General features: G+C 47.4%; 1 protein-coding gene across 4 annotated transcripts in view; it reads left to right on the top strand.

Annotated features, from left to right (window-relative positions):
* VARS2 (valyl-tRNA synthetase 2, mitochondrial) overlaps positions 1-18,509 on the top strand; it is a 121,675-nt gene that overhangs the window by 21,201 nt on the left and 81,965 nt on the right. For 3 of the 4 annotated variants that reach the window (XM_081901439.1, XM_081901437.1, XM_081901440.1), the window contains 10 exons: positions 1,606-1,710; positions 2,651-2,719; positions 2,828-2,906; positions 3,658-3,785; positions 4,692-4,844; positions 6,317-6,526; positions 8,121-8,232; positions 8,562-8,743; positions 10,730-10,879; positions 13,049-13,165. In XM_081901439.1, coding sequence (XP_081757565.1) covers positions 1,606-1,710; positions 2,651-2,719; positions 2,828-2,906; positions 3,658-3,785; positions 4,692-4,844; positions 6,317-6,526; positions 8,121-8,232; positions 8,562-8,743; positions 10,730-10,879; positions 13,049-13,150 — 1,290 coding nt within the window. In that variant the 3' untranslated portion in view covers positions 13,151-13,165. Of the gene's footprint in view, positions 1-1,605; positions 1,711-2,650; positions 2,720-2,827; positions 2,907-3,657; positions 3,786-4,691; positions 4,845-6,316; positions 6,527-8,120; positions 8,233-8,561; positions 8,744-10,729; positions 10,880-13,048; positions 13,993-18,509 lie in introns of those variants that run through there. The other variant, XM_081901438.1, reaches the window with a different exon arrangement.

The following is an 18,509-nucleotide window of genomic DNA, read 5'->3' as shown; positions in this document are numbered from 1 at the left end:
AGGCCTAACTATTTATCCACAACTTATACTGTGGTACCTCAGGTTACATACGCTTCAGGTTACAGACTCCGCTACTCCAGAAATAGTGTTTCAGGTTAAGAACTTTGCTTCAGGATAAGAACAGAAATGCTCTGGCGGCGCGGCGGCAGCAGAAGGCCCCATTTGCTAAAGTGGTCTTCAGGTTAAGAACAGTTTCAGGTTAAGAACGGACCTCCGGAACGAATTAAGTACTTAACCCGAGGTACCACTGTACTTCCTGATTATCAACACAGGATATGTGAACACAGCTGTTGAAGAGGTCCTTGCAATTGGTTCACCGCAACCTGCATTTTCAAAATACTATTTTTAATGTAATCCTTGTCAATCCACTTAGTTCTGTCTGTATTCCGGTACTCTACCTTTCTGTCCTCCTGAGTCTTAAAGTTGGTGTGATAAGAACTTCATTCCCAGGTGGCCAAGTTTTTTATTTTATTTTGATTAATCCCCACCACTTGCTTTAACCTGAATTGTCGTGTTGTGCTTCTGTTCTCCTGGGTCATCATGGTGGGGCTAGAATTGCCTTTTAGGCTCTCCTGCTGTCTTGCATACAGGGCATGGATAGGGAGCCAGCGGCCCTCCATTGTTGTGTTACAACCCCCATCATTATGCCAGCAGGGGCTGACGGAAGTCCCAACAGTATTTGGGTAGCCATGGGCGGGAGCGGCATCTCCCATTTGGCCACTTGAGGTGAAACAGGAAACACCACCCTGCTCTGCCACTCCTGCCACCCACATCCCGATGCTGCTGCCACAGGGTTCCTATCCTTGGACTAAGGATAACATCCTGCAGTTTGTGATCTTGAGAAACTGTAGCTGTTTCAGAAAAGAGAACTACTGTGTTGTTGTTTAGTTGTGTCCGACTCTTCGTGACCCCCTGGCATTCCTGTCTTCCACTGCCTCCCGCAGTTTGGTCAAACTCATGTTAGTAGCTTTGAGAGCACTATCCAACCATCTCATCCTCTGTTGTCCCCTTCTCCTTGTGCCCTCCATCTTTCCCAACATCAGGTTCTTTTCCAGGGAGTCTTCTCTTCCCATGAGGTGGCCAAAGTATTGGAGCCTCAGCTTCACAATCTGTCCTTCCAGTGAGCACTCAGGGCTGATTTCCTTCAGAATGGATAGGTTTGATCATCTTGCAGTCCACGGGACTCTCAAGAGTCTCCTCCAGCACCATAATTCAAAAGCATCAATTCTTCGGCGATCAGTCTTCTTTATGGTCCAGCTCTCACTTCCATACATCACTACTGGGAAAACCATGGCTTTAACTATACGGACCTTTGTTGGCAAGGTGATGTCTTTGCTTTTTAACATGCAGCAGTTTGTGATCTTGAGAAACTGTAGCTGTTTCAGAAAAGAGAACCACTGTAGTCTGATTTGTAAGCGTACAGACCAAACTCTCACGAATCTACCAATTCAAATAATAACACAAAGGCAGTATACCTTGTGTTCCTTGTGCCTTCCCATGGCTGTTATTTCATAGTACGGGTTGCCGTTGCTTTTCCTCGATAGCCTGTTGGTGCTCTTTGCAGGGTTTTGAAGACATAACACATTTCCTGTCTCTCCCTTTCAGGTTTCCCTTCACTCAATGGTCCGTGATGCTCATGGCAGAAAGATGAGCAAATCTCTTGGGAATGTGATCAACCCTTTGGATGTGATTTATGGTGCCCCCTTGCAGGTTCTTAACTGTTCAGAAAATTGGAACAAGTCTTTCTCTTCACCCTTTGTAGACTTTGACATCCCACTGCTTTGTCTGCTCTTGTAAAGGACTGTGGCCCTAGTATTTTCCTTATTATACCACATGTCATTATGATAATGCCGTCAAAAGTCACTAATAAAAGGTTTCCTTATACCAGGCATGTCCTGCAATCTACTCACAGTATAAAAAAACTGCCCTCCATTATCATTGGAGGATTGACCAGAGTTAAGCTTTTTTTAGGGAGCCAGAGTTTGCTGAGCTTCCTGCAGCCAATAGGAAGCCGTGCCTGACATTCAGCTTCCAAAAATCATTCGGAAACAATCACTACTGTTCGAGTTCAAAGGCATTCAGCTTCCAAGGTTCCACTGTATCCATAGCTAGGAGGTTTAGAAACCTCCTTTAAAAATAAAGTTCAAAATGCTGAGATGCTTGTCATGTTATATGCTATTTATTATTATTATTATTATTATTATTATTATTATTATTATTATTATTATTATTATTATTATATTTATACTCCACCCATCTGGCTGAGTTTCCCCAGCCACTCTGGGCGGCTTCCAGTCAGGTGTTAAAAACAATACAGCATTAAATATTAAAAACTTCCCTAAACAGGGCTGCCTTCAGATGTCTTTTAAAGAGAAGATAGCTGCTTATTTCCTTCACATCTGGTGGGAGGGCGTTCCACAGGGCAGGTGCCACTACCGAGAAGGTCTTCTGTCTGGTCCCTGTAACTTCACTTCTCGCAATGAGGGAACCGCCAGAAGGCCCTCGGTGCTGGATCTCAGCCTAAGGTTCTGTATATATGGTATTATCCTAAGCAGGGAAAACCCGGGAAAGGCAGTCTTGATTTCCCTTTATCTCTGGCTCCTCCTCTCCCTAAAGTTTCCCTCTTATTATTATTATTTATTGTTTTCAGGTGCTACAGGAGAAGCTTCAAAATAGCAATCTGGACCCGAGGGAGGTTGCCATTGCTATGGAAGGCCAGGTTGGTTCCCCCCACACTTTACTCTGCCCTCCAGCCGGACCCACTCACCCTTTTGTTTTATGGGGTTCCTGTGTGTTCTCACTTCCTCCTATCATTGTCCCTTTCCAGCAGCGAGATTTTCCTCAAGGAATTCCTGAATGTGGAACTGATGCCCTCAGGTTCGCTCTCTGCTCCTATTCTGCCCAAGGTGAGAAGCTGGAACGTTCCTCTTTATTTTTCTGAGGGGCCCTGTCCATGAAATAACCAAAGTGGCTTCAGTCCCTGGCATTTGCGGCTGTGACTGGGAGAGATCCCTGTCTGAAATCCTGGAGATGCCAGTCATTGGCAGACAGAACTAAGCGAGATGGACCCAGTGATCTGGTTCAATATGAGGCAGCTTCACGTGTTTCTGTTTAGCATTGTAACCAGTAATAATAATAATAATAATAATAATAATAATAATAATAATTTTTATTTATACCCCGCATTCCCCAGCCAAGGCCGGGCTCAGGGCGGCTAACAAGCAATAATAAAACAAGTTGGATGAATACAACTTAAAAACAAGATTAAAATACATCATTACAAATATAGAAACATTAAAATGCATCCTCATCACAGGAGTAGAAAGGAAAAAGAAAGAGGGGGAGGGAATCAATTTGGCTCCAAGCCAAAGGCCAGGTGGAACAACTCTTACAGGCCCTGCGGAAAGAAATCAGATCCTGCAGGGCCCTGGTCTCATGAGACAGAGCGTTACACCAGGCTGGAGTCAGTGTTGAGAAGGCCCTGGCTCTAGTTGAGGCTAATCTAATTTCCTTATGGCCCAGGACCTCTAGGGTGTTGCTATTTATGGACCTTGAGGCTCTCCGTGGGGCATACCAGGAGAGGCGGTCCCGTAGGTACGGGGATGTGGCCGACTTGGAAACTGAGGCCCTTAACATCACATGCATTCCCTTCCTCAGGTGACGGCATTAACCTCGACGTGGCTGCGGTGGAGAGTGCCAGTCGTTTCTGCAACAAAGTGTGGAATGCCCTGAAGTTTACTTTGGGAGCCTTGGGAGAAGGATTTACCCCACTGGAGCCAGAGAAGGTAACTGGGGATGTGTGTACGCAGGGAAGGGCGTGATTTGCTTACAGAATATGTTGACATCTGTCGGTCTGTCTTTGTGCTGTGTAAAATGTTGACTGCACAATAGAGGTCTCCCAAAGAAACAGACGTCTCCTTAACCTTTCAGCACACCTAGGATTTGACTAGGAAGCATTTTCTGCACTCGTCTACCACACTGACAGCCTCGACACGTTGGCTCAAAAGTCAGTTCCACTGGGCGAAGTTTTTTATGTTTGCCACTACTGTGGCTTGTGTTTTGTTAGCCCCAAAATGGAAAATGAGTGAGGTCCCAACTAAAGAAGAATGGCAACTTAAACTGATGGAATACATGCAGCTTGCAGACTTAACATATAGAACATGGGTAGGAAACTAAGGTTCGGGGGCCAGATCCGCCCCAGTCACCTTCTAAATATGGCCTGTGGACGGTCTAGGAATCAGCGTGTTTTTATATGAGTAGAATGTGCCCTTTTATTTAAAATGCATCTCTGAGTTATTTTGGAGTGTAGGAATTCGTTCATCCCCCCCCCCCGAAATATAGTCCGCCGCCCCCCAAGGTCTGAGGGACAGTGGACCAGTGCCCTGCTGAAAAAGTTTGCTGACCCCTGATATAGAAAAAGAGAACAAGAAGAACATACGTTTAGAGAAGATTGGAAAATGTTTATTGAATATATTGGGGGGGGGGAATTTTGTACACTTGAAAACGTTAAGATAAATTCAGCAGTGTAAATAAGTTTTGATGGACGTAATAATGAAATACTGAACGGTTTCGTTTATGTAAAATATGCAGGGATTTATGGCCTCCGTCTTGAGTTGCATGAGAGAAAAAAGGTGGGGTAGAAATTTTAATACACTGGAATACTTCTGCCACTCATTTACCTCTTCCTCCAGGTCTTCCCTAGCTCCCCGATGGAGCGCTGGATCCTCAGTCGTCTCTACCACACAGTGGAAGATTGTGCCCGGAGGTTTGAAGGGTACGAACTGCATTCTGTCGCGTCCTCGGTCCATCTTTTCTGGCTGCACGATTTCTGCGATAACTACCTGGTGAGCTCTGCCTGTGGGTTCAGATTCCTACCACCTCTCTGGGAGTGAGATGGACACGACTAGATCGTAGCCTGAGAAGTGAAAAACTTGCAGGTCAGGATACAGATGGGCATCGTCTAGGGCAGCGGTTCTCGACCTGTGGGTCCCCAGATGTTGTTGGACTACAACTCCCATCATCCCTGAGCTCTGGCCTTGCTAGCTAGGGGTAATGGGAGTTGTAGTTCAACAACATCTGGGGACCCACAGTTCGAGAAAGGCTGGTCTATGATTCTGGTTCTCATATTTTCCATGAGATTTATCACCGGAGGTGAGGCTTTGAGTAATCTGGGTGCTCTATACGCTGAAGCAGGTGTTGATTTATTGTGGGTGGCAAGGATGATTGTGGGAGAAAGAGGGCATGGAGAAAGAGAGAGAGAGAGAGAGAGAGAGAGAGAGAGAGAGAGAGAGAGAGAGAGAGAGGTGGCGGCAGAAAGAGAATATGGAGCGCAGAAAAAGAAAGAATAGAATGTTGGGAGTGGCAGAGTGCTATTTCACTCATGTGCAGATTATTATTATTATTAGAATTTATATACCACCCTATACCCGGAGGTCTCAGGGCGGTTCATAGAAAAGATCACAATATATAAAATCAAAATAAAAACAATAACACCCCCCCCACATACACACATACAGTGGTACCTCGGGTTACAGACGCTTCAGGTTACAGACTCCACTAACCCAGAAATAGCACCTCGAGTTAAGAACTTTGCTTCAGGATGAGAACAGAAATTGCTCGGCAGTGGGCAGCCCCATTAGCTAAAGTGGTACCTCAGGTTAAGAATAGTTTCAGGTTAAGTACAAACCTCCGGAACGAATTAAGTTCTTAACCTGAGGCACCACTGTAGTCACATTTTTAAAGGGTATAGGATGTCAATCAGGTCAATCAAAGGCCTGGTTAAAAAGGAACGTTTTTGCCTGGCACCTAAAGTTATATAATGAAGGCGCCAGGCGAACTTCCCTGGGGAGAGCATCCACAGATGGGGAGCCACTGCAGAGAAGGCCCCATTCTCTGGGTGCAGGTTTCCCACAGGCATCTGGTCGGCCACGATGAGAAAAGGATGCTGGACTAGATGAGCCATTGGCCGGATCCAGCAGGCTCATTTTATGTCTTCCATCCTTTTTTTCGGCTCTCTTCCCACCCCTTGCTTGCATGTGCCCTCCAACAGGTTACCTCAAAGTAAAGGAAAAGTAAAGGAAAATATTCCCCCACCCCCATGCTGAACCATTTACAGATGCTGCATGGGGCCCTTGGTATGTTACAGGACTACAACTCCTATTAGCTCCAGCTAGCCCGGCTGACGATCAGGAGCGATGGGAGTTGTAGTCCGTCAACATCAGGAGGGCCGCAGCTTCCCAACCCTGGCATGGAGTTGGATCTTCAGAAAGCACGTCTCTTCCCAGACGATGGTAACACGCCTGTTTTTCATCCACAGGAGTCTGTGAAGCCCATATTGAGGAGTGGGGATCCGTCTCGGCTACTCTCCACCCGTCAGACCTTGCACAGTTGTGCGGACATGGCTCTGCGCCTCCTTTCTCCCTTTATGCCTTTCCTCACAGAGGAACTGTGGCAGCGCCTCCCCAGGATTGGATCCCAGTCTCCTCCCAGTATCTGCGTGGCCAGATATCCCAGTGCGGAGCAACTGGTGAGGGCGTTTCCGGGGACCTGAAAGAAGGAAATGTGTTAAAATGGGGGGCGCATTTCAAAGTGATTCAGGGCTCACCTGTGTATTTTCCGGAAGTGCTTGTATAAGTTTATTTCATAAGCCTTGGAGTACAGTGGTACCTCGGTTCTCAAACTTAATCCGTTCCGGAAGTCCGTTCCAAAACCAAAGCGTTCCAAAACCAAGGCACACTTTCCCATAGAAAGTAATGCCTTTCAAGCCTTTTAAAAACAACCCCTGAAACAGCGATTTAACATGAATTTTACTAACGACACCATCGATCCATAAAATGAAAGCAATAATCAATGTACTGTCCTATAACATAAATAAGACAGTATTGGAGATGATGATGATGATGATGATGATGATGATGATGATGATGATAATAATAATAATAATAATAATAATAATAATAATAATAATAATAATAAAAATAAAAAAATTCTTACCTGCACTGATGATAGTCATTGTTTGGATGGGGGGCTTTTATCCATTTCCGCAGTCACACAATCAATCAATAGCTGAACTGGGTTCCACACAGTCATGAAAATTAATCGAAAAAGCCTCAGAAACAAAAACACAAAATAAATTGCAAAAGCGCCAAACTTAATCAGGTCCAGTTAGTCCATTTGTCTTCCAAAATGTTCAAAAACCAAGGCACAGCTTCTGATTGGTGCAGGCGCCCCAGAAACAATAGCCAACAGCCACACTGGATGTTTGGCTTCCAAAAAGCGTTCACAAACTGGAACACTTACTTCTGGGTTTTCAGAGTTTGAGAACCAAGGTACCACTGAATATCCAGTAATGTAGATATTACAGCAAGTTCTAGTTTCAACTTTGGCCACATCATACATCGAAAGCGCTGTGGTGCCATTTTGAAGGTGCTGTGAGTTGTTGGGAGACTGCGATTCTCCTCAGAGAGATACAATTCCCAGAGTTCCCTGGGAAAGGGATTGGATAATTAAACCACTCTGAGAATTGTAACTCTGTGAGGGGAATAGGCATCTCCTAACAAGTCTCAGCACCATTAATAAACTGCTGCTCCCACAGTTCTTTGGGGGAAGCCATGGCACTTAAACTGGTGTAAGGTTTTCTACAATATGTAAGTTTCATGAAATAGATACGAAATATAATAGTAAACTTTAAAGGTATGGTGCAGCCATGGCTCTAATTCTACAAGGAAAGAAGGATCTTTTCAAGTCCCCCCCCCCCCATTTCTATACCGCTTTATGTTTTTAAGAAAAATCTCAAAGCAGTTTACAGCATATTAAACATCAATAAAACAATCCAGAATCAAACATTTCTGAAGAACGTAAAATAAATCATATACAGTCAAAGAAACATAATTAACAGGAAACTAAAATATTATCTAAAAGATTTCAAAATAAAACATTACAGAGGAGGTCAGCTACGGAATACATATTTAACACAAAGTTTTTAAAAAATCTTAAACATTTCAAAAGGAAACATTGCTAAGTGAAGTCAAATATAAAATGCACATTTAAAACATCATAATTAACAAGAGAATAAAATATTATCATAAGCATGACAGTTTTCCCCTCCTCCACATTTCCAGGCTCACTGGCGTCATCCCGACGAAGAGGCAAACTTCCTGTTAGTACAGGAAGTCATTAGAGCCGTCCGTGCCCTGAGGGCAACTTACCAGCTGACCAAAGCTCGGCCAACAGGTAAGACCTCTTCAGATGTCTGCTGTGTGGAGAACTTTTCATTTTCATGTGGTCACTGGGACAGAAAAATAGTTCCCTCACTCCTGATAGAGCAGGCACCCCCAAACTCGGCCCTCCAGATGTTTTGGGACTACAACTCCCATCATCCCTAGCTAACAGGACCAGTGGTCAGGGATGATGGGAATTGTAGTCCCAAAAACATCTGGAGGGCCGAATTTGGGGATGCCTGTGATAGAAGGTATAACTGGTGCCCCTTCCCTCCAATTGGCTGATACCTTTGATTGTCTGAGGAGAGTGCCTGTATTTTTAAATCTCTGTTCTGTCCCTAGTGTATCTGGTTTGCCCAGAGGGAGTTCCCCGTGGCGTATATGAGACCTATCGAGAATCCCTGCAGACTTTGTCCTTGGCTGGAACTCTGAAACTCCTCTCAGGTATCGAGGGAGCAGAACTACCTGCGAGTTGCGTGGCTGCGAAGGGGCACGAGCACACTGCCATCTATGTGGATCTGCAGGTAAGACCCACGTTGGGGGAACTGCTTGGTTCAAGGAAACAGGATCATAAGGAAACCAAAGAAAGGTGGTGTTATAAGAAAAAAACTGCTCCCTTTCCCTTATGGGGTATTCTGAAGCCCATACAGAGTCCTAAAGTGGGTTCCCTATTGGTAGGAGAAGATAACAGAGGCCAACCAGAGTTATATTGAGAAGGAAAGCAGGTAGTAAGCCTGATCTTTATCAAGGACCTGTTGCAATAGGGTTACCACACACAGGAGGGTTGAGAACCCTGAACAATGGTGCACAAGCCCCTATATAGACTTTTGAAATTGCCTGCCCAGTGGCCCAAGACCACCACCCCCAGAAACATCATACATACATCACAGAAGGAGGCCATCTACAGCAGAAATCCTGCCTGACAGGATACCTGATAATGGTCACTGATTGCATTACCTGGGCAGTCCAGCCATTCTTTTGTGATGGTAAATACTTTTAGATCCTCAATCCGGTTCATAGGTTCACCCTAATCATACACAAATGTGCCCTTAAGGCAGTATTTGCAAGCCAAAAGACAATGGGAAGGCTTTCCCCATTTTTCCTCCCTTATTGCAGAGGAACATTTGAGGTCATTGGGAGAGTAAAAATGGCATCAGAATTGCTCTCCTGTACTATTTCAGACGGGACGCGGGTGGCACTGTGGGTTAAACCACAGAGCCTAGGGCTTGCTGATCAGAAGGTTGGCGGTTCTTCGAATCCCCGTGACGGGTGAGCTCCCATTGCTTGGTCTCAGCTCCTGCCAACCTAGCAGTTCGAAAGCACCTCAAAGTGCAAGTAGATAAATAAGTACCACCCTGACGGGAAGGTAAACGGCGTTTCCTTGTGCTGCTCTGGTTCATCAGAAGTGGCTTAGTCATGTTGGCCACATGACCCAGAAGCTGTATGCCAGCTCCCTCGGCCAATAAAACGAGATGAGCGCCGCAACCCCAGAGTCAGTCGTGACTGGACCTAATGGTCAAGGGTCCCTTTACCTTTAAATTAACAGCATCTATTAATCTCAACTGGCCCGTACGGGCAGGGGTACCTTTACCTTTACCTATTAATCTCAACGGGTCTGCTCTGAGCATGACTGAAGGTGGATACAAGCTTACAAGCTTCTCGGGCTGGTTGTTGACAGAATGAATCACACTTACAGCCACAGTTGCTTACCTCTTCAAGAGGCTCCAAGCATCCTAAAGGGGGAAGGAAATGGAGAAAAAGCAGAATTGTAAAGGGGGCCCTTTCACAGTATCATAATTCACAACTCAAAATTCCTCCAGGAACTATGTGGTAGGGTGGGGAGTAATGTATGAATTGGGTTCTCGCTCAGAGTCGTCCGTAAAGGTAAAGGTACCCCTGCCCGTACGGGCCAGTCTTGACAGACTCTGGGGTTGTGCGCCCATCTCACTCAAGAGGCCAGGGGCCAGCGCTGTCCGGAGACACTTCCGGGTCACGTGGCCAGCGTGACATCGCTGCTCTGGCGAGCCAGAGCCGCACACACGGAAACGCCGTTTACCTTCCCGCTGGTAAGCGGTCCCTATTTATCTACTTGCACCCAGAGGTGCTTTCGAACTGCTAGGTTGGCAGGCGCTGGGACCGAGCAGCGGGAGCGCACCCCGCCGCAGGGATTCGAACCGCCGACCTTTCGATCGGCAAGTCCTAGGCGCTGAGGCTTTAACCCACAGCGCCACCTGCGTCCCCCCAGAGTCGTCCGTGACTGGACCTAATGGTCAGGGGTCCCTTTACCTTTACTATTTCAGACACATGGTTCATATATTTAGATATGTGTGCATTTGTCAATATTTATTCTACATTTGAGACCTTAAAATTCTTGTAACAGTGGTGACCAGGTGAAATGCATTGTGGGAGGATTATGGCCACCTTTCAGGGAGTAACTTCAAGGAAGTCTAGAAGAAGGTTCTTTTAAATGTATATCATGCATTGAACCTGTGACACTTCTCTCACCATAGGGATTGGTTGATCCCCAAAAGGAACTCCTCAAATTTGCATCTCGGCAAAAGAAACTGGAGCGGCAGCTGGCAGATCTCACCGTACGGGTTCAAGGGGCCAGATATCAGGAGCAGGTCTCCCCAAAAGCCAAACTGGATCACCAGCAAAAGGTATTAACTGCTATGGGAGGTGGCTATGGTTGCACACCACATTAAACAGCAGGTAATGTTGTGGGGGTAAATTGTGGGACATGGGTGGCGCTGTGGGTTAAACCACAGAGCCTAGGACTTGCCAATCAGAAGGTCAGCAGTTCGAATCCCAGCTACGGGGTGAGCTCCTGTTGCTCAGTCCCTGCTCCTGCCAACCTAGCAGTTCGAAAGCACCTCAAAGTGCAAGTAGATAAATACGTACCGCTCCAGCGGGAAGGTGAACGGCATTTCCGTGCGCTGCTCTGGTTCGCCTGAAGCGGCTTAGTCATGCTTGCCACGTGACCCAGAAGCTGTACGCCGGCTCCCGAGGACAATAAAGCGAGATGAATGCCGCAACCCCAGAGTCAGTCACGACTGGACCTAATGCTCAGGGGTCCCTTTACCTAATGTTTAATTGTGCAACAGAAGCAAGTGGCAATCTGGATTGTGTGGCTCAAAAGTTGCTTCTTTGCTCTGGATTGTAACAAACTTGATTGCATTGTCTGAGCCCAAACTCGTGACTTTATTTTCGCCAAATGAAACTGCAAATGGTACTATGGTTTGGTTGGAGAGAAACAAACCATTTGAGTGTCACCAAAAAAAGAGCATATGGGTATTTTCGAAATACAGTGGTGCCTCGCAAGACGAAATTAATTCGTTCCACAAGTCTTTTCGTCTTGCGAGTTTTTCGTCTTGCGAAGCACGGTTTCCCATAGGAATGCATTAAAAATCAATTAATGCGTTCCTATGGAAACCGCCTTCAGACCAGGTCCGGGGACAGTCTGTCCCCCGACCTCTTCTGAAGGCTGGCGGGGGGCAAAAGTCTTTGCTTCCCCCCTGCCTGCCTTTCCGCTCTCCCGGAAAGGCAGGCAGGGGGGACAAAGACTTTTGTCCCCCGCCAGCCTTCAGAAGAGGTCCAGGATCGCGATTTAAAAGCCCCCGGTTAGGCAGGCAGGGGGGACAAAGACCTTTGCCCCCCGCCCGCCTTCGCCTTTGGCGGGGGGCAAAAGTCTTTGCTCCCCCCCCCCGCCTGCCTTCAAAAGCCGTCCGGGCGGTTTTAAATCGCCCCGGACAGTCCCGGGGCGATTTAAAAGCCCCCGGTTAGGCAGGCAGGGGGGACAAAGACTTTTGTCCTGGACCTCTTCTGAAGGCTGGCGGGGGGCAAAAGTCTTTGCTCCCCCCCCCCGCCTGCCTTCAAAAGCCGTCCGCGATAGCGGGAAGCGCTTCCCTGCTATCCCGGACCGCTTTTAAAATGTTGGCGGTGGGGAGCAAAGCCTCTCGCCCCCGCCGGCCTTCCTGGACCTCTTCTGAAGTCCGGAGGGGGGGGGAAAGCAAGCCCATAGGGAAAATCGTCTAGCGAAGCGTTGCAAAAACCGAAAAACCCTTTCGTCTTGCGGGTTTTTCGTCTTGCAGGGCACCACTGTACTTCATTTTTGTTCTGGAAAACAATACTTCCCCCCCCCCTTTCGTTTTAGGCTTTCGACAAAAAAATATTCCTCATTATAATTTTCTTTTTCTTTTAACATCTTTATGGAAAGTTCAAAAAGTACATAGTTATATGTGCACTAAACATGGCAAGATGTAAATAAAAGAGAGAAAAAGAGAAATAGAAACAGTACCCGTGTAGAAGGGAAAGTAAAGGGGGGAGGGGGGAAACCCAAAACTATACCTTACAAGGTTGTTATTGTACTTCACCAGATCTTAACCCGGTGTAAGAATGGATTCCAAATATCATTGAATTTGTCCATGGCAAGTCTGCATTTATATGCAAGTTGCTCATATGTTGCAAGTTTGTAGAAGTCTTCAATCCAATCGTAGAAGGGAGCCACATTTTTATTTTTCCAATTCATCAGTATCAGTCTTTTTGCTGTGGAAAGGACACAGAGACTCATTATAATTTTCTTCTGTTATAATAGTATATCTGTCCTGTGCTTTGCTATTCAACCATAAACTGTTTCTTGGAGCTGATGTCCATAGGATTATACTGCAAGTTTCAGCAAACGAAATAGCATAAATACGTGTTTGTGACATCCTTTGGGTATGAACTTGTGGGGGAATAAGTCTGTATTAGTAACAGCCAAGGCCCTCCTTATTTCACTGGTAGCAGTGATACTTCATCTGTGTGTTTAACTTTCTTCCTTTTTGTCACAGATTTCCTTGCTGCATTCTGAGCTGGAGCAAATAGAACAGGCCAAGTCAGCCCTCCAGAAGATGCCTGTAAGGCAGGGATTGTCTCATGAACCACTTGAGTAGTGAGGACTGGCAGAAATTAGCCTTACACAGCGTAGGTGGATTAACTACAAGACTGAGAAGATATGGAAGACTGGGGAAAGTTGGAAGCTCTGTGCGGTTCTGAGACACCCAGCTCTGCGATGGGGCCTGTCTTGCGCCAGGGTGGAGGGTGGCATTGGGTCGGCACACTGACTTGATTTTGAACACTTGGGGTCACCAGCTGGACTCCAGAAGCCTCCATGGGCTGACATGCCACCTTCACAAGTTTAGAGAAGGGATATTTTATCACCAACAAGGTTCAATGCCAGCCTTTACCACTGCAGAAGCTGTGGAACCGTTACGAAATACCCTTACCCAACCACTGAGGGCCAATCTTGATAGCCACACACAGTATGCTTGATAGGTTCAGCTGTTCAAAACCTTCTCCAGGCAACTTGTTCTCACTCTCCCATGGGATGCATTCACACAGAGGGAATAAATATGTGAGCCAGGCTGCCCATGGAGCCGCAGCCACCCACAAGTAATTCACACAACAGTGTTGCTGTGATTGTGGAAAAGTCTTCGCCTGTGGCTATCTGCTTTTTACACTAAATTTATCCATGCGAATGCACTCCAGAGACTGTTGGCACACACCATTCGGAAAAGGATTTGAACGCCTGAGCTTGTTGTCCCATCAATATTTTTTTAAAAGAGAGAAATTTGGTCTTTGTAGTCAAACAAAATGTTGTCTAAAATAATTTTCTTTCTTTTTCACTCCTTGCGATAATGCAGAGTTGGGAATGTATCCACCGGCAAGGTTAACTATGCAGATTTAAGAGGCTTTCATGCCAAGATGAAGTGTAAAATAAATGTTTGGAATTACATCTTCCTTTTAAGTCAATTCCTTTTAAGTCTTTCTTACTATTGCATTTTTGAACATGCAACGTGGATTTTGAACATGCAAAACATGGGCTTAACGCCCCCTGCAGGAGAGATTAAGGGCTGCAAATTGTGAAAGAGGTGTACGGGGAAAGAGAGCAGCCGTAACCCTTCCCTCCCGCCCCCAACAGAGATGTCCCTCTTAGGCACCCCTAAAAGTTCAAGATGCAACCTAGTTGATTAGGATCATGGGCAGCTCACTGCTTAAGAAGACCTAGCGGTAGGCAAGGCTTGAAAGAATTGCTCTAGCAAAAGGCTGGAGTGAAGTGTAGGTTTACACAGACCTGCAGCCCAGGTGGGTGTCTCTTGGTCCATCACCTCCAGGTGCAAACTGCTTGAGGTTGATTCCAAACACCTGTTGCAGCATGAGAACAAAGGAACAAGGGCCATAGCCAATTAAATTATTCTGTGAGCAGAACCATTTAAATTAATGGACCTAAGTTAATCATATCCATTATTTTTAGTGGATCTGCTATGAGTAGGGCTAACACCGATGAACAACCCTCCACTTTTTTGCGGAGAAGGTCTTGTTGCTCCGCCATGACCTCCCTGCCAATTTGGATACAATAAAGGAACTGGAGGCCCCTCGACTGTCCTCGGGTCCAGTATTGGAGCACTTCGACCGGATATCCCCAGCTGATGTGGACAGACTCCTCCAAGCTGGAAAGCCCACCACCTGTCCTCTCGACCCGTGCCCGTCTTGGCTGATTAGAGCGTGTCCAGACGAGGTGCGGGCCCTCCTGGGGGATATCATCAATTTGTCCCTTGGCACGGGGACATTCCCTGCGGAACTGAAGGAGGCAGTGGTGCGCCCGCTCTTAAAGAAAACATCATTAGATCCTTTAGATCTATCCAATTACCGCCCGGTTTCGAATCTTCCGTTCCTGGGTAAGGTGATTGAGAGAGCGGTTGCTGAACAGCTTGGTGGTTTTCTGGATGAAACATCGGCTCTGGATCCATTCCAGTCCGGCTTCCGCGCTGGCCATGGGACCGAGACGGCTCTGGTTGCCCTAACAGATGATCTTCGTAGACAGCTGGATCGAGGCGGGTCGGGGCTGCTGATTCTTCTAGATCTGTCAGCAGCTTTCGACATGGTCGATCACAAACTTCTGGACCACCGCCTTGCCGATGTGGGGATCCAGGGCACAGTCCTTCAATGGCTGCGCTCGTTTCTCTCTGGTCGGGGACAGAGGGTGGCGCTTGGGGGGGAATTGTCATCGCGCCACTCCTTGGTGTGTGGAGTGCCTCAGGGTGCGATTCTCTCCCCGATGCTTTTCAACATCTTTATGCGCCCCCTCGCCCAGCTTGTTCAGAGTTTTGGGCTGGGTTGCCATCAGTATGCCGATGACACCCAACTCTACCTGTTGATGGATGGCCATCCTGACTCGGCCCCAGACACACTGACCAGATGTTTGGAAGCTGTGGCTGGATGGTTACATGGGAGCTGGTTGAAGCTAAATCCTTCGAAGACAGAGGTCCTGTGGCTGGGACGGGACGATATGGGATTGGGGGGGCAACTCCCATCTCTTGCGGGGGTGCAATTAGTGCCAGCACCATCCGTTAAGAGTTTGGGTGTAATCTTCGACACCTCCCTTTCCATGGAGGCGCAGATTGTAGCTATAAGAAAGGCGGCATTTTTCCATCTCTGCCAAGCTAAGCAGTTGGCTCCTTACCTCTCTCGCCCTGACCTAGCCGCTGTGATCCACGCAACGGTCACCTCCAGACTGGATTATTGTAACTCGCTCTACGTGGGGCTGCCCTTGAGACTGACCCAGAAACTCCAGCGGGTGCAGAATGCCGCGGCGAGACTCCTTACACGGTCTTCACTGCGAGATCACATTCACCCGGTGCTGTACCAGCTGCACCGGCTCCCAGTGGAGTATAGGATCAGGTCTAAGGTGCTGGTTTTAACCTTCAAAGCCCTATACGGCCTAGGACCCTCGTACCTACGGGACCGCCTTCAAATAAAAACATCTTGAAGGTCCCAGGCCACAGAGAAGTTAGGCTGGCCTCAACTAGAGCCAGGGCTTTTTCGGCCTTGGCTCCGATCTGGTGGAACACTCTGTCACAAGAGACCATGGCCCTGCGGGACTTGACATCTTTCCGCAGGGCCTGCAAGACAGAGCTGTTCCACCAGGCCTTTGGCCAGGGCACAGCCTGACTCCCTCCCTCGGCAATCTTCGCGGAGCTCTGGCCCAATGGTTGCCAGTGGCTTGAGTTAATTAATTTTATAATGAATGATTTTAGAGTGTTGTTTATGCTGTACTTTTGTACTGTTTTATTGTTGTTAGCCGCCCTGAGCCCAGCTTCGGCTGGGGAGGGCGGGATATAAATAAAATTTATTATTATTATTATTATTATTATTAATGACCAGTTTGCAACTCAAACTGAACTAACTGAAAAGCAGCTGGAGGAGCAGAAAGGCCAAAAACGCAACTGGTAGTATTTTTTTTTTGGGGGGGGTGACCTTTCCCCTTCCCCAGGACCTCCTGGGAAACTTGCCCAAACTGGCTCTAGCCCGGAACTGGCTTTAGGGAGTGCAGCTGACCACTGGTTGGGCCACAGCTGCGGGCGGCCTGAGGAAGTTTCCTCCAACACTTTGCTTGTCCATAAAAAGCAAACCCACAGAGAGAGAGAGAGACCGGGGGGGGGGGTGTCAGCACTTTTCAGGGTTCCTCTCTGGTGAGCTGTTGTGGTTGTAAGTTTGGGCCCCCGGTGGGGAACTGGGTGGGTGAAGGCATAGGCTGCTGCAACATTCAGGAGAGTGGGAAAGGGGTCAGGTGAAGGAACTGAGATTTATCTCTCTTAATTTGTATAAATGTAACCTTTGTACAGTGGTACCTCGGGTTACCGACGCTTCAGGTCACAGACTCCGCTAACCCAGAAATAGTGCTTCAGGTTAAGAACTTTGCTTCACGATGAGAACAGAAATCGGGCTGCGGCGGCAGCAGGAGGCCCCAAGATGCCCATAGCCCACCAGACAACCCGACACCCGTGAGATGACCCCTGGGCGTTTTGCACGGCTCAAGAATCCAGCATGGATTGAAAGAGGACATTTTCTCATTTTCTTTTCTTTCCTTTTGCATAACTGAACTTTATAGAAGGTTGCAGGGCCCCTGGATAGCCTTACAACACCCCTGCAGAGAAGGGTATTTGTGTAGGATGTTCAATCAGGGAAATTACGCCCCAGCCTCCTTTCATTATCTTGCCACCTGGTAGAGCTCCACCCAGAGCCTCCAGAACTTAACTGAAGCCCCCCTTTGAACCACAGCACCGACTTGGTAATGACCCTGTGCACAAATGGTATGGGTAAGGCTGTGGGTACCCACTGCCGCTCCTCCCTGTGCCTTGGAATGAATCATCAGTTACAGCCTCGATCATTCCATCACCGAATTACTGGCTGGCTTTGTGTCAATAAATCAAAGAGTGCAAGTGACAATCTGCAATTTTACGTTCCCACCCCAAACCGTTACACCTGAGTCCACGCCAGGAACTTTTTCTGGCTGCAATGTGGGCTTCAGAAGGGGGGGGAGGTATATGCACGCATGCTTCGCCCCCAGATTATAGCGCTGGCCCAAGTATACCAGCCTGTGCCTTCCTGGGACGAGCCTTTTTGAGAAAAAGGCTGTCCAAAGATTAAGAGGGGGGAATGAAGGAAGGTGATGACAGGTGACCTCACCTAGGCCCAAAGTCACCCCCCACCAAAGCAGGCTCAAAGCTTCTCAGAGCTTTTCAAAATCATTTTTCTCAGCAGCTAAAAGGCATTAGCTAAGCATCAGAAACATTCCGCTTGCTATAACTAAAAAGATTGCAACAAGGTAGAGAACAGAGCCCATTGTCTTCTCAGGCCTTTCTCAGAACCACATTGCAACTTGCTTTCTCTCCGGGAACCATGCCAAAGCACAAGAATGAAACAACGGGAACACTCTGAAAACCCCCTCACCCCCTTTCCTACCAAGAGTCCACAATAGTCCCAGGCGCAATATTTTTCCCACCCGAGGGCTTGGGGGTTGGGGATCCTTACCCTGGACAAGGGGGTTCACCACAGGGACGCCTTGGACCCACATCCCTTGTCCTCAGGGAATCTGTTTTTTCAGCCAGTGCACCAAGAAATGTAGCCTTATGAGGCTTTGCCCTGGGGTGGGAAAAATATTGTGCCTGGGAAAGGGAAGTGGGAGTCAACAGACGCTCAAGGAATAGTTTAGGAGAAAAAGGTTTTATTTCTACCATCCATGAACTGGTAGAAGGAGCAAGTGTGATAAGTCACAAAAAGCATGCACGAGTTCACAGTCATGTGCACAAACATATATACCCCTTTCCAGTTCCCTCCTCCTTTCTCCTCCCTCAGGAGTCCTGCCCCATGTTGAGGTTCCACTGAGCATGTACAGAAAGCTGTCTTGGGACTATTGTGGACTCTTGGCAGGAAAGGGGGTGAGGGGGTTTTCAGAGTGTTCCCGTTGTT

The sequence above is a fragment of the Podarcis melisellensis genome (genome assembly GCF_964234715.1).
Source record: "Podarcis melisellensis genome assembly, chromosome: 2".
Classification (NCBI taxonomy): domain Eukaryota; kingdom Metazoa; phylum Chordata; class Lepidosauria; order Squamata; family Lacertidae; genus Podarcis; species Podarcis melisellensis.
Note: the sequence above shows the minus strand (reverse complement) of the source record. Positions and strands in the feature narration are given on the sequence as shown.